We start from the raw sequence: 18,005 nt of genomic DNA, 5'->3' as shown, positions 1-18,005 counted from the left end.
TCATTGAGTGTTTTAGAACTGCAATCAATGATAATTATTGTTAATGATTAATCTGCCAGTTCTTTACCTCGATTAATCGTTTTGATCTGAGAAAATAGTGAAAAAGTGCCAATCACAACATCCTAGATCCTGAGCTGATGTCTTTAAATGTCTTTAGGCGGCTGTCCACTAATCCGAAGGTCAGTGGTTTGATCCCTGGCCTCTGCAGTCCACATGTCAAAGTGTCCTTGGGCGAGGAGTGTGCGTGTGAATGTTTATTGCTTCAGATGAGCAGGTGGCACCTTTTGTGGTAGCCTCTGCTACCGGTGTGTGAATGTGTGTGTGAATGCTGAGTGCTTTGAGCGGTCGCTAAGACTAGCTCGCTAAGCACTATATAAATGCAAATTCGCTTACTTGTTTTGACCAACAAACAGTCCAAAATCACAAAAAAATCAATTTACTATCACTTGCAAATGTTCACATATGACAGTCTAGATTAGAAAAAGTGAATTTTTTTTTTTGAATTACTATTAAAGTCGTTTTTTTTTTGTCACAGTGATACCTGACTCGGGGTACCTGTACCCCAGGGGGTACTTCTGCAGTTGCTTGGGGGAACATGGAAAGATTAGGATTTATATAACTAAAATTCCACTTTGACGATTGAGTCAGCTGTAACACCTGAACACCATATGATGAGCGTGCATGAAAATTAGTTAGCAAGTGTGCAGAGGTGTTAGCTAACAGCTCGCTAAAAGTAAAGCATAAGTAGCCTACACTGTAAAAAAGTAAATAATTTATTATTATTATTATTATTATTACATTTATTTTACAGATTTTTCCCTTTTTCCATAAAAAAACATGAAATGTCTGTAGATTTACAGATATTTGCACCAATTTAAAGGTTTACCCTTAAAATTACAAATAATTGACCAGAATTTAAAATTACATAATATTATGTATTTTTTAATGACAATTTATTGTATTTGTATAGATTTTAAATGTAATTTGACATTAAATGTAAGGTAATATTTTACAGATTTGATAAAGAAGAAATGCATGTAAAATTACAGAAATCTGTAGTCTTTCAAAGGGTTTTTTCTTTAAAATTGCAGGTCATTAAGTATGTGGTTAAAAAGTGATTTTAAGAGTAATTAATAGTATTTGTGCACACACAAATGTAATTTACTGTAAATTACTTTAGAAAGACAATTAAAAAATATTATTTTGCAGAAAATACTAATATTATTTTGCAGATTTCTATGTGTAAAGTATAGATGAAATAGTTGGCTAGCTAAAGATAATGGATAAGTGGTTTAAATAGGTAAAAGTAATAGATAAACAGGTGAAATAGTCTGCTAAAAGTGGTTGAAATAAATGGTGCTGTTGATGAAAGGGGTGCTCGAGTTCCACTGACAGGGCGAGATCCATAAAAAGGTCACTGACCTTGTTAACAGTATTGTTTATACAGTATCCGATAGTCAAACTTTTCTTCACTTTGGACCATCACCAAAATGAAATCAATAAAATGTGATGTTTCTGTCTCTGGCCGTGTCAAATAGCACTGCTCAACCTCCTTCCTGTGAGTTACCGGTTCTCATCAGGGCCTCGCTGCTGCCTACCTGTCATCATTCTGGAAGCTCTGGTCCCCGAGCAGCAGGTCTCTGAAGCGGAAGCGGGGCGGCAGCGGAGGCACCTCCTCGCTCTCCTGCTGCTCCATCTGGAGAGTTGAGATGTCTAAGATAACCCCGCTGGTGCTGCTGCTGCTGATGGTTTTGGTCTGGAGAGGTGCTGGAGAGGAGCTGGAGGAGGGAGAGGAAGCAGAAAGTAAAGAAGTTGAAGGGAGGTAAGGAGGAGAAGTGCAAAACAGAAGGCAGCAAAGGGCAGGAGATGCTGAAAAGGAACAAGGAGCACAGGAGAGGAAACGTGGGATTGAAAAGTGCAGGTGGTGGACTGAATCAGGAATACAGAAAAGTATGGGTTAGAGAAAATAGGAAAGAAAAAAGATACTGTCACAAACTGAAAGTATCTCCACATTGAGCTTAAAGCCTGATGCTTTTATATTCTACCTGTCTGTGTGTTTGCAGGCAGCCTCAGCCCTACCAAACTCCTCAGATGATTTCCTTCAAGCACTAAAATGATTTCACACCAAAAACAACCAAAGATTAGAGACATTTCCAAAAAATAACACTAATTTATGTAGCAGAACTTAGTTTTTTTCTTCTTTCTTGCATCATTAACCATCTCACGACCCCTCAGATTTATCTTGTGAGCCTTTTGGAGGAGCCCGACCCCTAGGTTGGGAACCACTGATAAAAAATCAAACTGTATATAAAGTAGTTAAAACAAGTAAAGCCACAACGATTAATCAATTAGTTGTCAACTATTAAATTAATCGCCAACTATTTTGATAATCGGTTTGAGTATTTTTTTTAAGACAAAAACATTGTCAATTCTTTGATTCCGGCTTCTTAAATGTGAATATTTTCTGCTTTCTTTACTCCTCTATGACAGTAAACTGAATATCTTTTAAGTTGTGGACAAAACAAGACATTTGAGGACGTCATCCTGGGCTTTGGGAAACACTGATCGACATTTTTCATAATTTTCTGACATTTTATAGACCAAACAACTAATCGATTAATCGAGAAAATAATCGACAGACTAATCGACAATGAAAATAATCATCAGTTGCAGCCCTAAAAACAAGCTCCACCTTCACCAGCTGCACCAGTAAAATGCTGCTTACACAATATCGCTTGAGTATTAACAATCTAATAATGTAATGTATAATAATGTATTGCTCACAGGATTCATAAATTATTTTTGCAGAATGAGTACTTTTACTTTTGAAGTACATTTGCTGATATACTTCTTTTTGTTAAAGTAGGATATTCAGATTAATTTTGACATCAAATCATAAAAACTGAAGGACAGAAATATGTGATTGGCTGGATGAAGAGAACTATTTCTACGGTACTTCCTGCAGGCGTTCCAGTTATTTTTCAATCACAGAGAGAGTTACATGCAAAGAGAAGTACAGTCAGCGTAGAGGGAAGTTACCTTTGTGTGTGTGAAGGTGAACTGATGTCGGTCGCTTGAAGCAATGAGATGAATAAGAAACCCCAGAGTTGAGTGAATGGATTGATGTTCACTCTTTTGACATCAGAGTACACTGCAAGGATGGGTATTTTTTGAGATATTACAAGCTTCAGCTGCTGGAAGTTTTTTTTGCATATTACATCCTTGCTTCCTTGGTTACTCATCACAGGGAGATGTAACAGATGCATTTAATGATTCAAACGAAGTGTAAGTGGTTTGGTGTGAAATGGTCTCGGTTGAAGACAGGTGCTGTTTTTCAGTCTCTTCTAAACAGATCACTGAAGAAGAAGAGGAGAGAGAAATCTCCAAACCTCAGTGTCCTCCATCACTATGTGTGCCTGTTTGATATAGTTCCCCATTAAGCTTGTCAAAAGTTATTGCATAAAAGATGATGGGGTTTATTATTTCCCATGTGGTTTTGGTGAAATTCATCCATCTAACTAAACCAAACAAAAGCCAAAGGCTAAGAGCAACAGTCTCATAAAACACACTGGCAAATTACGGCTCATTTAAGGCATCCGAGGGAACAGACCAGAGGAAGAAACATGTTGAGTGAGAGCTTTTATGGTTTTAAGCTTGTGTGTGTGTCATTTAACAACCCATCTGTTCCTCTTGTTTGGGACTTTCACTTTAGATATCTTTTAACAACAATATGTACCAAAGAAGACACACAGATGCATAGCCCAACAACATTATTTCATGTGTTTCCTAATAGATTAAGTAATGCAACCATATTTATTATCATTATTATAGATCATATTCAGGCTGTAATACTGAAAGATGAAACAAGAGAGCAAGCCAAAGAACAGCTGAACACACAAACAGTGATGACAGGAGCACAAAGTGTATGGATAGAGATCTAGAAAAAACACTGATACCAACTAAAATCAACATCTTTACGCACTGCACCACAACCAACTGCATACAAATAGTCATAAATAGAAAGATATTTGGCACTACTAATCAAAAGCACTAAGTTTCACATCTATCGATAAACTGTTCATCTGTCAAATGTTTCAATTGTCGCTTAAAGGGTAATTTAATTGCTGTCTTGTAATTGCTTTTCCTCCATGTTGTCTATGTATCTGTTTTTATGTTTTTTATTTTTTCCCTCTCACAATGTTGTTTGGTTACGATTACCCAGAAATCATTACAGATATTTAAATCAATATCCTCCTCACAAACACTAACCATACACTTCCACACAACACACGTACACACACTTATCTTTTTATATATATTTACTGTATTGTTATTGTTGTTATTATATATATCTTGTCCTAATTGTTTGTTATCACTATTATGTAGTCATATTATTTCTTTATATTAATCTTGTCTCAAGGTGGAGGCTTCAGATAAGCCCAGTGTTTTTTTTTGCCTCTTCCTGCACTTTATATTCTTCTTTTTTTTTTTGTTATGTTGTATAGTCTTAAATTGTGCAAAATAAAAAAATAAAAACACACACATACTTGTCTTTTTTATATATTTACTGTACAGTTATTGTTGCTATTATATATATATTGTCCTTATTGTTTGTTATCACTATAATGTAGTCATATTATTTATTTATATTAATCTTGTCTCTAAAGGTGGAGGCTTCAGATAAGCCCAGTGTTTTTTTTGCCTCTTCCTGCACTGTATATTATTCATTTTTTTTTTTATGTTGTATAGTCTTAAATTGTGCAAAACAAATAAAAAAAAAAAAATAAAATAAATAAAGTTATTCATAAGTTTTCCTCCACTCCTTCCTGCTGCTCTCTCTCTTACCTTTGCTTGTGCTCGTTCACGGTCCCATCATCGTGCTCAAATGTCTGGTTCACGTAACATTCACTGCACATGTTGGCCGGAGATCCGGCTCTGCCGTCGGACTGGAGAGCTGCTGCGGTCGGTGTGGAGTCCTCCTTCACTGAGTCGTCTTCCTGGGTCAATTGCATCGGATGGTGATCTGCCCAGTAAGGAGTGGACACCCAGGAGAGAGAAAGACGAGCTCTTCTGAGATCTTCTCCCTGTTGTGTGTGTTGGAGGATGTTGGATGCTGGATGCTGGATGCAACCTCCTCACCTTCTCCAGGTGCGTCTTTGGAGGTATGAAGAGTTGTTTCAGCCTACGCAGACAAGAAGAGGCTGCGAGCAAAATAAGTGACAATGAACTCTTCAAAAGGAACAAACTGAGAGATGAAGGTGGAATAATTTGTCAAAAATTCAGGCTGCCAGCATGTGGGAGATGAAGAGGACAGACAGGTCTGCAGCAGCAGTGAACATAACATGGTGATGACAGCCAGCAGTACACCTTAATGACATAACTATTGATTTATCACCCAACTCCACAGAGTGATGATGGCGAGGAGGAGAGAGAGAAAGGTTAGTGCCATCTGCTGGAGGATTTAGGTCTCTGCAGCTCTCTGGAAGGAAAAATATGAAGTGTGAAGACTTTTTGCACAAGAAGTCTAAAAATGCAGAATGAAATCATATGATCCAATCCAATACAATCCACATTTATTTATAAAGCACATTTAAAAAACAACAAAAGTTGACCAAAGTGCTGTACAATTATACATAAAAACATAAAAACAACACAATAAAACACTAAGAACAACTTAAAACCAACAGGACATTAAAAAAGCAAGAGCGTTAAGACCAATAGGAAAGGAAAAAGGATTAAAATAGTCAACTCTCATGCCAAGTCAAAAGATGAGAAAATACAACACTGAACACAGCTGAATCAACACTTTAAATATCATGACCAGCTTCAAAAGGTTATTATTTGTCAGTGCTACTGGATTATATTGTAAAAAAAAAAAAAAAATGTTGTTTTATTATATACAACCTGTGTATGCCTCACATACATCAACATAATAAGTTCTCAGATCCTTTATTTAAGTAAAAGTAAAAATACAACAATGTTAAAAAATACTAGAGCTGCAGCCTTGATTAGTTGTCAACTATTAAATTAATCAGCAACTATTTTGATAATCGATTAATTGGTTTGAATAATTGTTTTAAAGGAAAAACAGTCAAGTTAAAAAAAAACTCCATCACAAGTAAAAGTTCTGCATTCAAAATCCTACTTAAAAGTGTGGATATATTGTCAGCAAAATGTATTTAAAGTCTCAAAAGTAAAGACATTATTATGTATGATTGCATAAGCAGCATTTTACTGTTGTAGTTGATCAAGATGGGGGGATAAACACAGGATCACAGGATAAATCTGAGGGGTTGTGAGATGATTCATGAAGTAGGGATGAAGAATAAACAAAGTTCTTTGACCCCTCGGCGTCTGACTTTAACTTAATGTTGTGAAATAAACAAAAACACTTGCTTAGGTTCAGGCAATAAAACCACTATAGTTAGGTTTAGGAAAAAACAACATGGTTGGGCTTAAAACTACTACGTTTGTAGAGAGAAAATGACACTGAACGTTGTGAACATGAGACATGCCGCGGTCTCCTTGATGAAAGCCTTGTGTTTGTTGGACCCATCCACTTCCCCTCCTGCCTGCCCCGTGTGTCTCCTTTCACTCCTAAAGCTACGTCACCACACTCCCGGCACACTTTCTATGAGCGTTTAATATTGACGTGAATGGGTTTAAATTGTAATGGAACGCCCGGTGCATCTCCTACCGATGCCTTAAAGGGACTGTATGTAACTTTTTTTATTGCAAATGTGTGAACAGGTTGCAACCTAACTTAAAAAATGAGATCTTCCACAACTTTCTGTGTTTCCTCTATCAGCCTGTAGACTGCTTTTTAGTGAAGGACTCGGGCCGGTGTCCCAGCGGATGTGACGTCATGCGCGCTCGCATGTGTCTACTCTCCGCAGCGCAGCTACAGGGATAACGATAGCTAATGTTTGGTTAGAAATGGAGTCCGCCAACGCAAACAAACGACCAGCCTCCACCACAACTCAGTCTCCAAACACAAACTCCACGGAAGCACAAAAAATGCAAAGTTATATTATCTGGTGAAGCCTGTCTTGCAAAACAGAAATGTGACCGACGTCAGGTGGCACTAGGATCAACATCAGTCCTTCGATTCATGGAGGGACCTTCGTTTGGTTTTGGGTATCGAAACGGACCCCGAGCTGGCAAAATTCCGACTGCACATAGCTAACATTACTGCCAAGTAAGTCCCTGTTTTGACCGATGCTCGCTCGCGTCTACGTAGTAGACGAGCAACAAGGACGCTGACTGTCGTTGACTTTACGGCCACAAGTAACTGTTACGAAGAAATTTCTGATTGTTACATTGAGTCCCTTTAAGCGTCGTTATCCAACGCTGACCAAACCAAACCCAGATATCACAGTTATGATAATGATGTGAGTGTGTGTATTAGGACAGCAGGATGATAAGAAACACAATGACTTGAAGATGATTCATTGTTCAAGTAAAATCTGCTGTCAGTGTTTGTCAGGTGTGCTGAGCTCCAGCAGGAGATCATCAGAGGAACCCAGGAGGAGTCTCTCTCCTCATGCTCTCTGGTCCAGAGACCAGCAGCATCACCATGTTTAACAGGCTGCTCGTAATGCTTACGGTGCATATTTTAGTATAATACCAAAAGGCATGATTGCAGGACAGCCTGGGTTTGGTAAATATTAGAGTTACACAAAGAAGAAAGACAAACTGGATTTAAAAAATGTTTTGCAACAGAGTTGCCTTTCAGAATCTTTGTTTTAATGTTATCCTTCAGGAGAGGCAACACTGAACGTCAGTGCTGAAAATCATAAAATGTGAGAAAGAAAGAGAAGCCAAATGACTTCCTCTACGCTCCCAGAAGTGCCAGAAGAAAAAAAAAAGAAAAAAAGAAAATAAGATGTCAAGAGAAAAGATTGACTGACTGGATGTTTTATTATTTATTTATTTATTTCTGTGTTTCTTTGATGACGCAGACCGGAGCCAGTATGGAGAAGACGTGGGAGAGGTGAGATGATTCATGGGGTGACGGTGACATGAGGTTGAGTTTTAAGCTGATGATGGATGTTTGGGATTGAGTCAGTCGCTGTGACTGGAGTGGGAAGAAGTCTCTCTTTTTTTCTTTTTCTTTTTTTTACTGCTGGAGAGGAGAGAAGTCACATCTGTGAGATTATCCCACCAGGGTGGTCGGGTCTGTCGGCAGATTAAAGGAAGAATATGAGAGCTCATAGAGAGTCACGTCGCATTTATGTAATTATAATATGTAATTTAAAATTGCTTAATGCACAACATTGAGGATTGTTGTGACAAAACATGACAAAGCCTGAACTCTTGACAGGAAAACGGTGATTGAATTAAAATGTAACTTCATCATCAAAATATGCTTAAAGAGCCAAAAATAAGCATACTTATTATGCAGAATGGTTTATTTTAGAATAATATATATATTATATTATTGGACCTAAATTGTACATCACTTTAATAGTTTTAATATTGCAGCTATTAAAGTTGTGGCTAATTTTAATTACTTTATATACTGCTGAGTAGCTTGTGAATTCCCCCACCCCCAGGGATAAATGAAGACCTAACCTATAATAATTAATAATCATGTATTTATTGATTATATTTGTTGAAAATGGAAATACTCCATTTAATACATTAAGCACTGTAGCAACACAATCCAATCAAGAGTAAAATACTTTGTATGTGATGCCAAAATATGTTAAACTATAACGTTAATATCACTAGTATAACAAAAAAAAGATCCTTAAATGATTGTTACTTATGATTACTTTTGGAAATTCATAGTAAAAAAAATGTAGTGCATTCAGAAAGTATTCAGGCTCCATACCATTTCTTTCACATTTTATTATGTTGCAGGGTTTTAGAAAGGTTTGCAAATGTATTAAAAAGAAAAAAACTGAAATATCACAGACACTTTGATATAATACTTGAATTTAGCTCAAGTGCCTCCCATTTCTACACCTTGATTGGAGTCCACCTGTGGTGAATTCAGTTGATTGTGGAGAGCCACACACCTGTAAAAGGTCAGCTGACAATTCTTATCTGATCAAAAACCAAGCCATTGAGGCACAGGTCTGGGAGGGGCTACAACAATCCTATGCATTGAAGGTTCACAAGAGCATAATTGTTGAATGGGACCTTCACTCTTCCTAGAGCTGGCTGCCTGACCACACTGAACAATCTGGGGAGAAGGGTCACTCTGGCTGAGCCCCAGAGATCCTGCGTGGACATGGGGGAAAAGCTTTATGGCAGAGAGACCAGACGGGAAAGACCCATGAAAGCACGTAAAGGACTCTCAGACTGTGAGAAACAAGATTCTCTGGTCTGATGAAACAGAGATTGAACTGTAAGCATCACATCTGGAGGAAACCAGGCACCACTCATCACCTGCACGATACCATCCCAACGGTTGAGGGAAAGCTGAACGGAGCAAAGTATAGAGATATCCTTGATGATAACCTGGTCCAGAGCACTCAGGACTTTCAGACTGGTCCAAAGGTTCACCTCCAACGGGACCACGACCCTGGGGACACAGCCAAGACAACACAGGAGTGGCCCAGCCAGAGTCTGGATGATCTGCAGAAAATCCCCAAATCCAGGTAAGCAGTTGTCTTGTCATACCCAAGAAGACTCGATGCTGTAATCTGCACCATGCTTGAACTAAGTACTGAGTTACGGGTCTGAATACCTATGCCAACATATTTCAGTTTTCTTTTTAATAAATTTGCACAAAAAATAATACAGTTTTTGCTGTTGGGGGTATAGATTGTAGATTGATGAGGGGGAAACGATGAATTCAAACCATTTTTAGCAGCAAGGCTGCAACATGAAAAAGTGAAGGCGACTGAATAGTTTCTGAATGCACTATTTGATACTCTTAAAACAAAGTAAATACTCCACATTAAATATTTTAAGTGAGCCCAATGTGGCAATTTATTACGGATGATACTTTATCTTTACTTAGGTACTTTTGAGTAGACTTGTAATGGGAGTATTTTCAGTGTGATCTTAACACTGTTATTTAAGTAAAGGATCCGAGTACTTCTTCCACCACTAAGTATTAACAATCTGAAACTGGATTTTGAGACTTTGCCTGCCATCTGATAGACTGAACTGTTGCCCTCTAGTGGAGATGATGTTGAATCTGAAATTCAGTCAGACCCAAATACTAAAGAACTATAGATCTTTGTATCACTAACTATAACAATAGCTACCGGATCTTTTGTATCATAAATACATCAAGTAAAAATCACCTCACATGTTGGATTAACATCTGAATATGATCATCATGTCATTTTTAAATGATTTGTCTATGAAATGTAACCGTTCAAGTCAAACATACTAAACGTGTTTAATTCTCAATGGTTTGGGAGAATCAAAAACTTAACTTAATTAACAATTTTTTTTAAAATATTTGTCCTCACAGGAGTTTCTAAAGAACTGCTCAGGTGCAATGAATTATTGTCACAAGATATTATAATATTCTATATATTTATAATTATCTGACTAGACATGTGAGACTACAGATTAATCTCCAAAATCATAAAACATAAAATTTATTTTTATTATGTGCCACAAACAAACATGTAATTGCTGTTTTACACAAAAGAATTCAAAGTAACCAGACACATCATTTGTCAGACTGCTTCCTCTTTAATACAAAAACAATCATTCCATTTGGTAAACAAAAATATTTTTGACACAAGAAAATCAATATCTGAAGGATTTGGAGAGTGGGAGTCTGATTAATGAGATTTGAAAAATGCTGTATATAATGTGAATTAATGTGTATAAGTGCCTTGATGGTAAACTTTTCTATCTTGTAAGCCTCTTTAATTATTGCTCAAGTACTTGGTAAAGACTCCGTAACCAAGCATGTGTTAACATATCATTGTGATGTTTCCATTATCACATAATGGTGACTCTGCTTGTGCAGTTATAGCATCATGTGTGATGCATTTGTGTGTGTGGTTTTCCAACACATTCATTATGGATGTTCATCTTGTTGCATGAGCGTTGCAATAATAAGTGGGCTCCAACTGTTAAAGGGATACTCCTGTGATTTAGTGTTGCATTTCTATAAAGTTGGGTGACTTGGGAGATAGATAAAAAAAAATATATTAAAAATCAAAGTAGCAGATTCTGAAATATCTTAACTTTTATTCAAACTTCAAACACACTGGATCCTACATTTCCCATAGTGCAACTCAATAGAAACTTCCATTAGAACCAAGTCTTTCAAACTCCACACCCCGTTTGTAACGCAAACTTAGTTAAAAACGCATCGTCTCTAAACCCAAACCGAGATAACTCTGATGACATTAGAAAACATTTTTCACAGGCTGTGTAGCACTCCTTTATGACAAATAAACTGAACATGCTGTATAACACAGTGTAGTGCCCCTTTAATGCACAGGGATTTTGTCCCTTTACTCTCTTGCATTTCAAAACTATACTTGCCACTCTACTATATTTATTCCACAGTTGTAGCGACTCAATGTGTCTGTCCAAAAGAATAGATGTTCATCAAGCTACTGAAAGTGTGTCAGTCACTTTTAATTAGACATAACATGAAGTTTTAAACAACTGAGCACCATGTCCAGAACTATATGTATTAATCAGAGATGACTTTATTATAGCAGAGTATATGATATGTTAACCCATGGTTAGATTATTCAGGCACTTACCCATTACTTAAGCAACGAGAAACCCATGAAGTGTATCAGAGTGTGGTTGAATCAGTCTGCTCCTTCTGTGCCGACTGCGGCCACAGCCGTAACGTAGTAAGGTCCCTCTCTGAGATAAGACTTCAGACGGATGTAATGCTGGCTGCCCAGTATCTCTGCAGCTGTTGACGAACCCACCAGTGACCCCACCAGTTCAAATTTAGCGTCTTTGGCCTCCTTCGTCCGACCCGCTGAACGATCCAAAATGAACTCCATGAAACTGGGAGTGCTGATCATTAACTTCTGACCCCACAGCTGAATGGCAATGGCCTGGAAAAACACACAGATAGAAATATTACTGGAGCAATGTTGATGGCATTATGCTTCACAATTATTTTTTTTCAATCTCTACAGTTCTACTGTTTTGTTACAGGTTATCAAAAGGTCAGTAACACAGGGAGACAATGATGGTAGTTAGAAAAACAGCTGAGCGCTCACAGTGAATATCCGCAAAGCCCCACAATGCAGCTCTGGGAACGGCTGAGTGCTGATGTTGCAGATCATGTCCATGGGCTGGTTGGACAACAGGAGGAACCAGGACTCTGTCAGGGCCAAGAGGTCTTCTGTCTGCTCCTCTGGCTGCAATAAATCATAGATTCATAAAAGTGAGTCAACCTTTTGTTTTCTAAAAGATGGCATTTTAAAGACATAAAAAAAGATTCCTTTATGTGTGCGTACACGTACCTGTAAAGTGAGAAGTTGTGATATGGCGTCCAAGCAGCGCACTCTGAGCGCTGTAGCTCCAGAGCTGGCCTGCTGGCTCATTCTTACCAACACAGACTTGAACTTTTCTCCTGAAGATGCAAAGAGAATCAGTCACAAAGATCCCTAAACATCAGCTATAATTAGAGATATTAACATTCTGAGAGGGGGCATTCTGAAGAGATACAAAATTTGCAAATAATTTGTGATTAATCGCGATTAACTATGGACAATCATGCGATTTAACGCGATTACATATTTTAATCAATTGACAGCCCTACTTTTCTTAAATAAAACCCTGGGAAACCTTCAGAAAAATAACAAAAGATAACAGGCTAACCTGTTTTCTGAAGGACCTGCTTCCCCTCCACAGTAGATCCGAGTAGTCCCAAAGTGTCCAGAGCCACGCCGTTCATCGCGGGGTCCGGGTCGAGGGCCATCTCAAACACCTTGTTCTGGAAGGCCGGGTAGGTTTCACAAACCTGCTGCGGGCTGTCCATAATGGCCAGGTTTCCAAAGAACTTCACCAAACCTACAGGAGTCAAATTCACACTGTAAATGACTGAATCATGTAGAACTGAATTGTTGTATTAGATAAAAGAATACGCCACCTAAACATATATATATTTTTTTTTTGGGGGGGCAGTTTTCTAAAGACTCACTTCCTGAGACTCACCAGGAAGGTAGAGGGAGGAGAACGGGTCAGTGTCTGCTCCTCTGATCATGTTGGAGAACTTGTCCATTATACCCTGCTGGGCCAAATACTGCCGGCCATGCTGACTGCGGGCCAGAGATGTCACCATCTCAATGGATGTGGCTCTGGAGAAAAAAAGACAACAACAAATACAAAATTTACAGAATGATAGAAGAGTAGACTGTGAAAGCAGTCGGGCAAACCTTGCATTACAATATAGCAACTCTTAATTTGCAGTAATTACATTATTATTTTCCACACAATTTTCTCAGTTACTATTTATGTGATGAATCTTATTACCTGATCAATACATCATCTCCTGTCAGTTCTCCAAGCAGCTGAGAAATGAAGCTGCTGTTGGCACAATAACCGAGGGAAATGGGAGACACAGACGAGATTTCCACCACCAGCTGCAAACGGCGAGAAAAGGGAATCAATATGAGAGCAGTTTTCAATGTTTATATTAATACGCATTACAAACATTAAATATAAATGAATCTAAGTGCCCACATTCTATTATTATTAATAATCATAACAATAATAACTTTGTTTAGCATTTATTTAAACAAGGGTACGAAGTGCTTCACAGCATACATGAGAATAAAACAAAAAAGATAAGTAACATATCAAATATAGTTGCAGTGATAAGAACTAAAATAATAATGTGCAGAAAGGCAAAAACAAAACAAAAGAAAATAACACGACACAAAAGTTACAAATCAGGCATCGGAAAAAGCTTTCCTATAAAAATATGTTTAAGGTAATGATTTAAAAACAGATAATGTGGTAGATTAGTCCTCTCTTCTACCGATTCCATCAAAATCAATGTACTTTAAAAAAAACAGTGTCACACAAAAAGTACCCACTTTTGTATGATCAGCCACAAAGTAACCCACGGTTGAACGTACCTCATATATTCTGTATCTGATAATGTCGCTTGTGGCCATCACATCCTTCATAACTTTCAGCAGGTCGCTCTGGAACAGTTTGTCTAACCCGGGCTTGGAGTGACTCAGTTTGGTCAGGGACTTGATGGCCTAAGAAACAAAAACAAATTACTGCATCCACTGTTGATTTCATTAAAATCTCCTGCAGGAGAATATGTCAGTACTTGAGTCATCACCTGCTTCGCCACGGCCAATTTCTCCTCTCCGATGCATCGGATCACCCCTCCAAGAATGTCGTGGTTGTTGAGGATTTCAGTGGCAGCGTCGGGGTTGTCCACCATTCTACCGATCTGACAGAGAAAAACATATAAACTTGTCAGTGGTTTAAAGGCAAATATACTGTATGTGTGTGAGTGTACTGTGTGCGAGCAGCCTACCTGTGTCAAGGCCAGTATCTTAACCGTTTCATTAGGATGAGTCAGACCCGCCTGCAGCTCCACTCTGTAGTTCTGAGCCAGGGACAAGGGGCTAAGGGCCATTAAGATGCGCTCAAGGATGTCCACACACAGCTCAACCTGCTCCCTGTGAACACCGCTCACATTAAGGATGCAACTCTCCAATTTCCTTTTTCTCAATTAATTATAAAATGTTAGAAAATAATGAAAAATATCATCACAATTACTCAGAGCCCACGCTGACATATTCAAATTGCACAAAAGCCCAAAGTTATTTTATCACATAGAAGAAAAACAGCACATTTTCAAAATTGAAAAAATTGTCGTGAAAAGGAAAATCTGTGAGGATTTGGACATTGACGTGTTTTTATTGGTTGGTTTGGCTCTGTAGCCTCCTCCAGCACGCACAACCTGAAAGTAAGCAATGACTAGCATTATGTAGTTTAAAGGGGAGCTACGTCCATGTTATTCCTATGGTCTAAGACAGTCCAAAAAATATTAGTAAACATGAACAACTCGCTCCCAAATCCAAAAACTAGAGAGCTAAAACTCAAATTTGTGATTTCATAGGGTATAAAGTGTGGAGCTCCTCCATAGACAATGAATGGGAGAGATGTTATAGATGACACTGAGAGCACCCAGGAAAATGTTCTGAGTATATAGGAACATTTTCTGTTTCACAACGGAGAACACTACAATATAATAAAGCTCCGTCCATCCATCGTCTGTAACCACTTATCCTATTCAATGTCAGCTGCAGCCGATCCAAGCTGACATTGGGCGAAGGCGGGGTACACCCTGAACAGGTCGCCAGACTATCACAGGGCTGACACGTAGAGACAGACAACCATTCGCACTCACATTCACACCTACGGGCAATTTAGAGTCAACAATTAACCTGCATGTCTTTGGACTGTGGGAGGAAGCTGGAGAACCTGGAGGAAAAAGAAAACATGCAAACTCCACACAGAAGGGCCCCAAGCCGGGTTTGAACCTGTGTCTCCCATTCATTGTCTATGGAGCAGCCAAAGAATGTATATTGCCAAGAAGTGAAAGTCAATTGTTCCATTGCAACACCAAAGCTACGCTTCCACCATTTTGGACTGAAAGCGATTACCGTACGCCAGTAAAACATCCGTCTAAAAAGTGCAGGACAAAAGTAAAACAAATTATTTCTATTCTATTGTCATATTCTACGGAAACGGCCAGTGCTTGACAATGAAATATTGTAAATATAATAAGAGTTTTCAGTCCAATTTATTTAATTTAAAAAAAAAAAAAAAAAAAAAAGCTTCTATACGCAGCTCCAGACTTTATACCCTATGACAGGGCTCTGCAACCTGCGGCTCCGGAACCACATGCAGCTCTTTAGCTCCTCTCCAGTGGCTCCCTGAGGACTTTTAAAAATGGAAATGAATGTGTGAACTGTTTTGTGTTTATATTTTCATCTTTATTTATCACTGTTGTAGGTCTATGGTACGACGGAGTATTAGGGCAACATTAAGGGAAAAAAAAAAAATCTGAGATTTCGAGAATAAAGTCACAAGTTTATGAGAAAGAAGTTTTAATATTATGAGAATAAAGTCATAAGTTTAATAGAAAAAAGTCAGAGTATTATGAGAATAAAGTCAATATTATAAAGTAGTAATTTTACATGTTATATTCTTTTTTTCTCGTAACATTATGAATTTATTCTTGTAATGTTACGACTTTTTTCTCGTAAAGTTATGACTTTATTCTTGTAAATTATGAATTTTTTTCTCGTAAAGTTATGACTTTTACCTTGTAACATTACGACTTTTTTCTCGTAATATGACTTTATTCTGGAAATATCCGATTTTTTTCCCCCCTCAATGTGGCCCTAATACTCCGTAGTACATTTGCACTTTGGCCATCACTGCATTAGACTTATATACTTAAACTATAAACTGTGTTACCTTCATCACAATGCTCAAATGTTTTGTGGCTTCAGACAGATTTTGTATTTTCTTTTCTTAATTTTGCCTAAAATGGCTCTTTTGATAGCAAAGGTTGCTGACCCCTGCCCTATGACATCACAAGTTTGAGTTTTAGCACTTTAGATTTGGGAGAGAGTTGTTCATTTTTACTAATATTTTTTTGGACCGTCTTAAGACCATAGGAATAACATGTATGAATTTTGAAAATGGTCGTAGTTCCCCTTTAACCAACCAACTAACCAGCACTGCTCCCAGTAGACCACTTACACACCAAAAAACTGACAATAACCTGATATTTGCAGGTGGAATTTCATTCATTCATTCATTTATTCATTCATTCTCACTGTGCAACATCATTTTCCACTTGTGCAATTTTGTTAATAGTCTGTTTATTGTCAATACTGTATATACTGCTCCTATTTTTATACTTCCTTCTATTTAAATGGTTCATATTTTGTTTTATTAGGTCTTTTTTTACTGTGTTAGCTGATGCATCTTGTTTTTTGCATTATCCCCTATGCTGCTGTACACTGCAAATTTCCCCACTGCAGGACTAATAAAGGAATATCTTATCTTAATTTAATTTCCAGCTCATGCATGAAAAGTGTAGCAGCAGTCAGGGTTTCTGCATCTCTGCAGCACTGTCAGAAATGTATTTAGGGGGACTGTGTAAAAAGGGCAACAATTACTGCTCTGTTATAGATAGGAACACCCCCAAACACCTTCAATATGAAAATCAGTAATGTGATTTTCATTTTAAATCCTATAATACAGTCATAATGTCCACATCTGCACTGTATACTCTTGGTAGCATTGTAGCCAGTCAGCTTGTTTACAACTAGCACACACTAAATGCAGCCTTTTGTCAGCTATCTATCTAACTTACCCTGCCAGTATATCAACACATTGCTAGTTAATGACAGTATAATAACCACAGCCAGCTGAGTGATCCAGCAGTTTAACCCCTCCATGGTTAACACACCCAGCAGTGAGCTACACAGTGTAAACATTGAGGCACACCAACCTGTCCTCTGAGTGCAACAGAGAGAAGATGACGTTAAACCGCTGTCCGCTCACTGAGTCTCTCAACGCGCTGACAGGGATAGATAATAACGCTGTTTTCAGGCTCTGCAGCTCCTCTATTGGATCTTCAACACCGGAGATTTCCTCCAGTAAACTTTCTATAGACGCAGCCATGATTTCAATGTTTGGGAAAATGAATTCTTCTTCTTTGTTGTCATAAATGTAGGTGGTTGACATCCGGCGTTGTGGCGCTTTACCGCCACTTGCTGGGCAGAGTGGGAGACTGCACCTGATTTCTTTTTCTCAGATATTCTTTCAACCTGTCAACACTTCAGTCTAATACTATTTATGGTAAAAATATATTTTACAATTTATTTGGCATCCACCAAACAATTAAACTAAAACTATTAAATTTCCTGTTTTTGTCTTCCCCTAAAGTAGGGCTGTCAAAGTTAACGTAATAATAACACGTTTGTGCCACTTTTGTGCAATGTAAATACTGTAAATCTACTGTTACGGATATGCTGACCACTCTGTGCAATAATTATATG

The 18,005-nt window shown here is 38.0% G+C and overlaps 2 protein-coding genes across 4 annotated transcripts in view; both read right to left on the bottom strand.

Annotated features, from left to right (window-relative positions):
• The window catches only part of kcnt1 (potassium channel, subfamily T, member 1), a 35,324-nt gene extending 29,714 nt beyond the window's left edge, over positions 1–5,610 (bottom strand). For 2 of the 3 annotated variants that reach the window (XM_037753582.1, XM_037753583.1), the window contains exons 1-2: positions 4,846–5,610; positions 1,599–1,778 (exon numbers count right to left, since the gene is read on the bottom strand). In XM_037753582.1, the coding sequence (XP_037609510.1) occupies positions 1,599–1,778; positions 4,846–5,012 (347 nt within the window). In that variant the 5' untranslated portion in view covers positions 5,013–5,610. The remainder of the gene's footprint in view (positions 1–1,598; positions 1,779–4,845) is intronic. The other variant, XM_037753581.1, reaches the window with a different exon arrangement.
• A 5,031-nt stretch (positions 5,611–10,641) lies between these two features.
• Positions 10,642–17,673, bottom strand: psmd5 (proteasome 26S subunit, non-ATPase 5). Its single transcript, XM_037753415.1, has 10 exons — positions 17,456–17,673; positions 14,456–14,600; positions 14,255–14,368; positions 14,040–14,168; positions 13,432–13,541; positions 13,114–13,256; positions 12,778–12,969; positions 12,420–12,529; positions 12,174–12,314; positions 10,642–12,005 (listed from the first exon to the last, which is right to left on the bottom strand). Exons 1-10 carry the CDS (start codon positions 17,626–17,628, stop codon positions 11,748–11,750), a joined length of 1,515 nt encoding a protein of 504 aa, XP_037609343.1. The 5' UTR covers positions 17,629–17,673; the 3' UTR covers positions 10,642–11,747.
• Between the last annotated feature and the right edge of the window lie 332 nt (positions 17,674–18,005).

This window comes from Sebastes umbrosus, chromosome 19 (assembly GCF_015220745.1).
Source record: "Sebastes umbrosus isolate fSebUmb1 chromosome 19, fSebUmb1.pri, whole genome shotgun sequence".
NCBI classification, from domain to species: domain Eukaryota; kingdom Metazoa; phylum Chordata; class Actinopteri; order Perciformes; family Sebastidae; genus Sebastes; species Sebastes umbrosus.
Note: the sequence above shows the minus strand (reverse complement) of the source record. Positions and strands in the feature narration are given on the sequence as shown.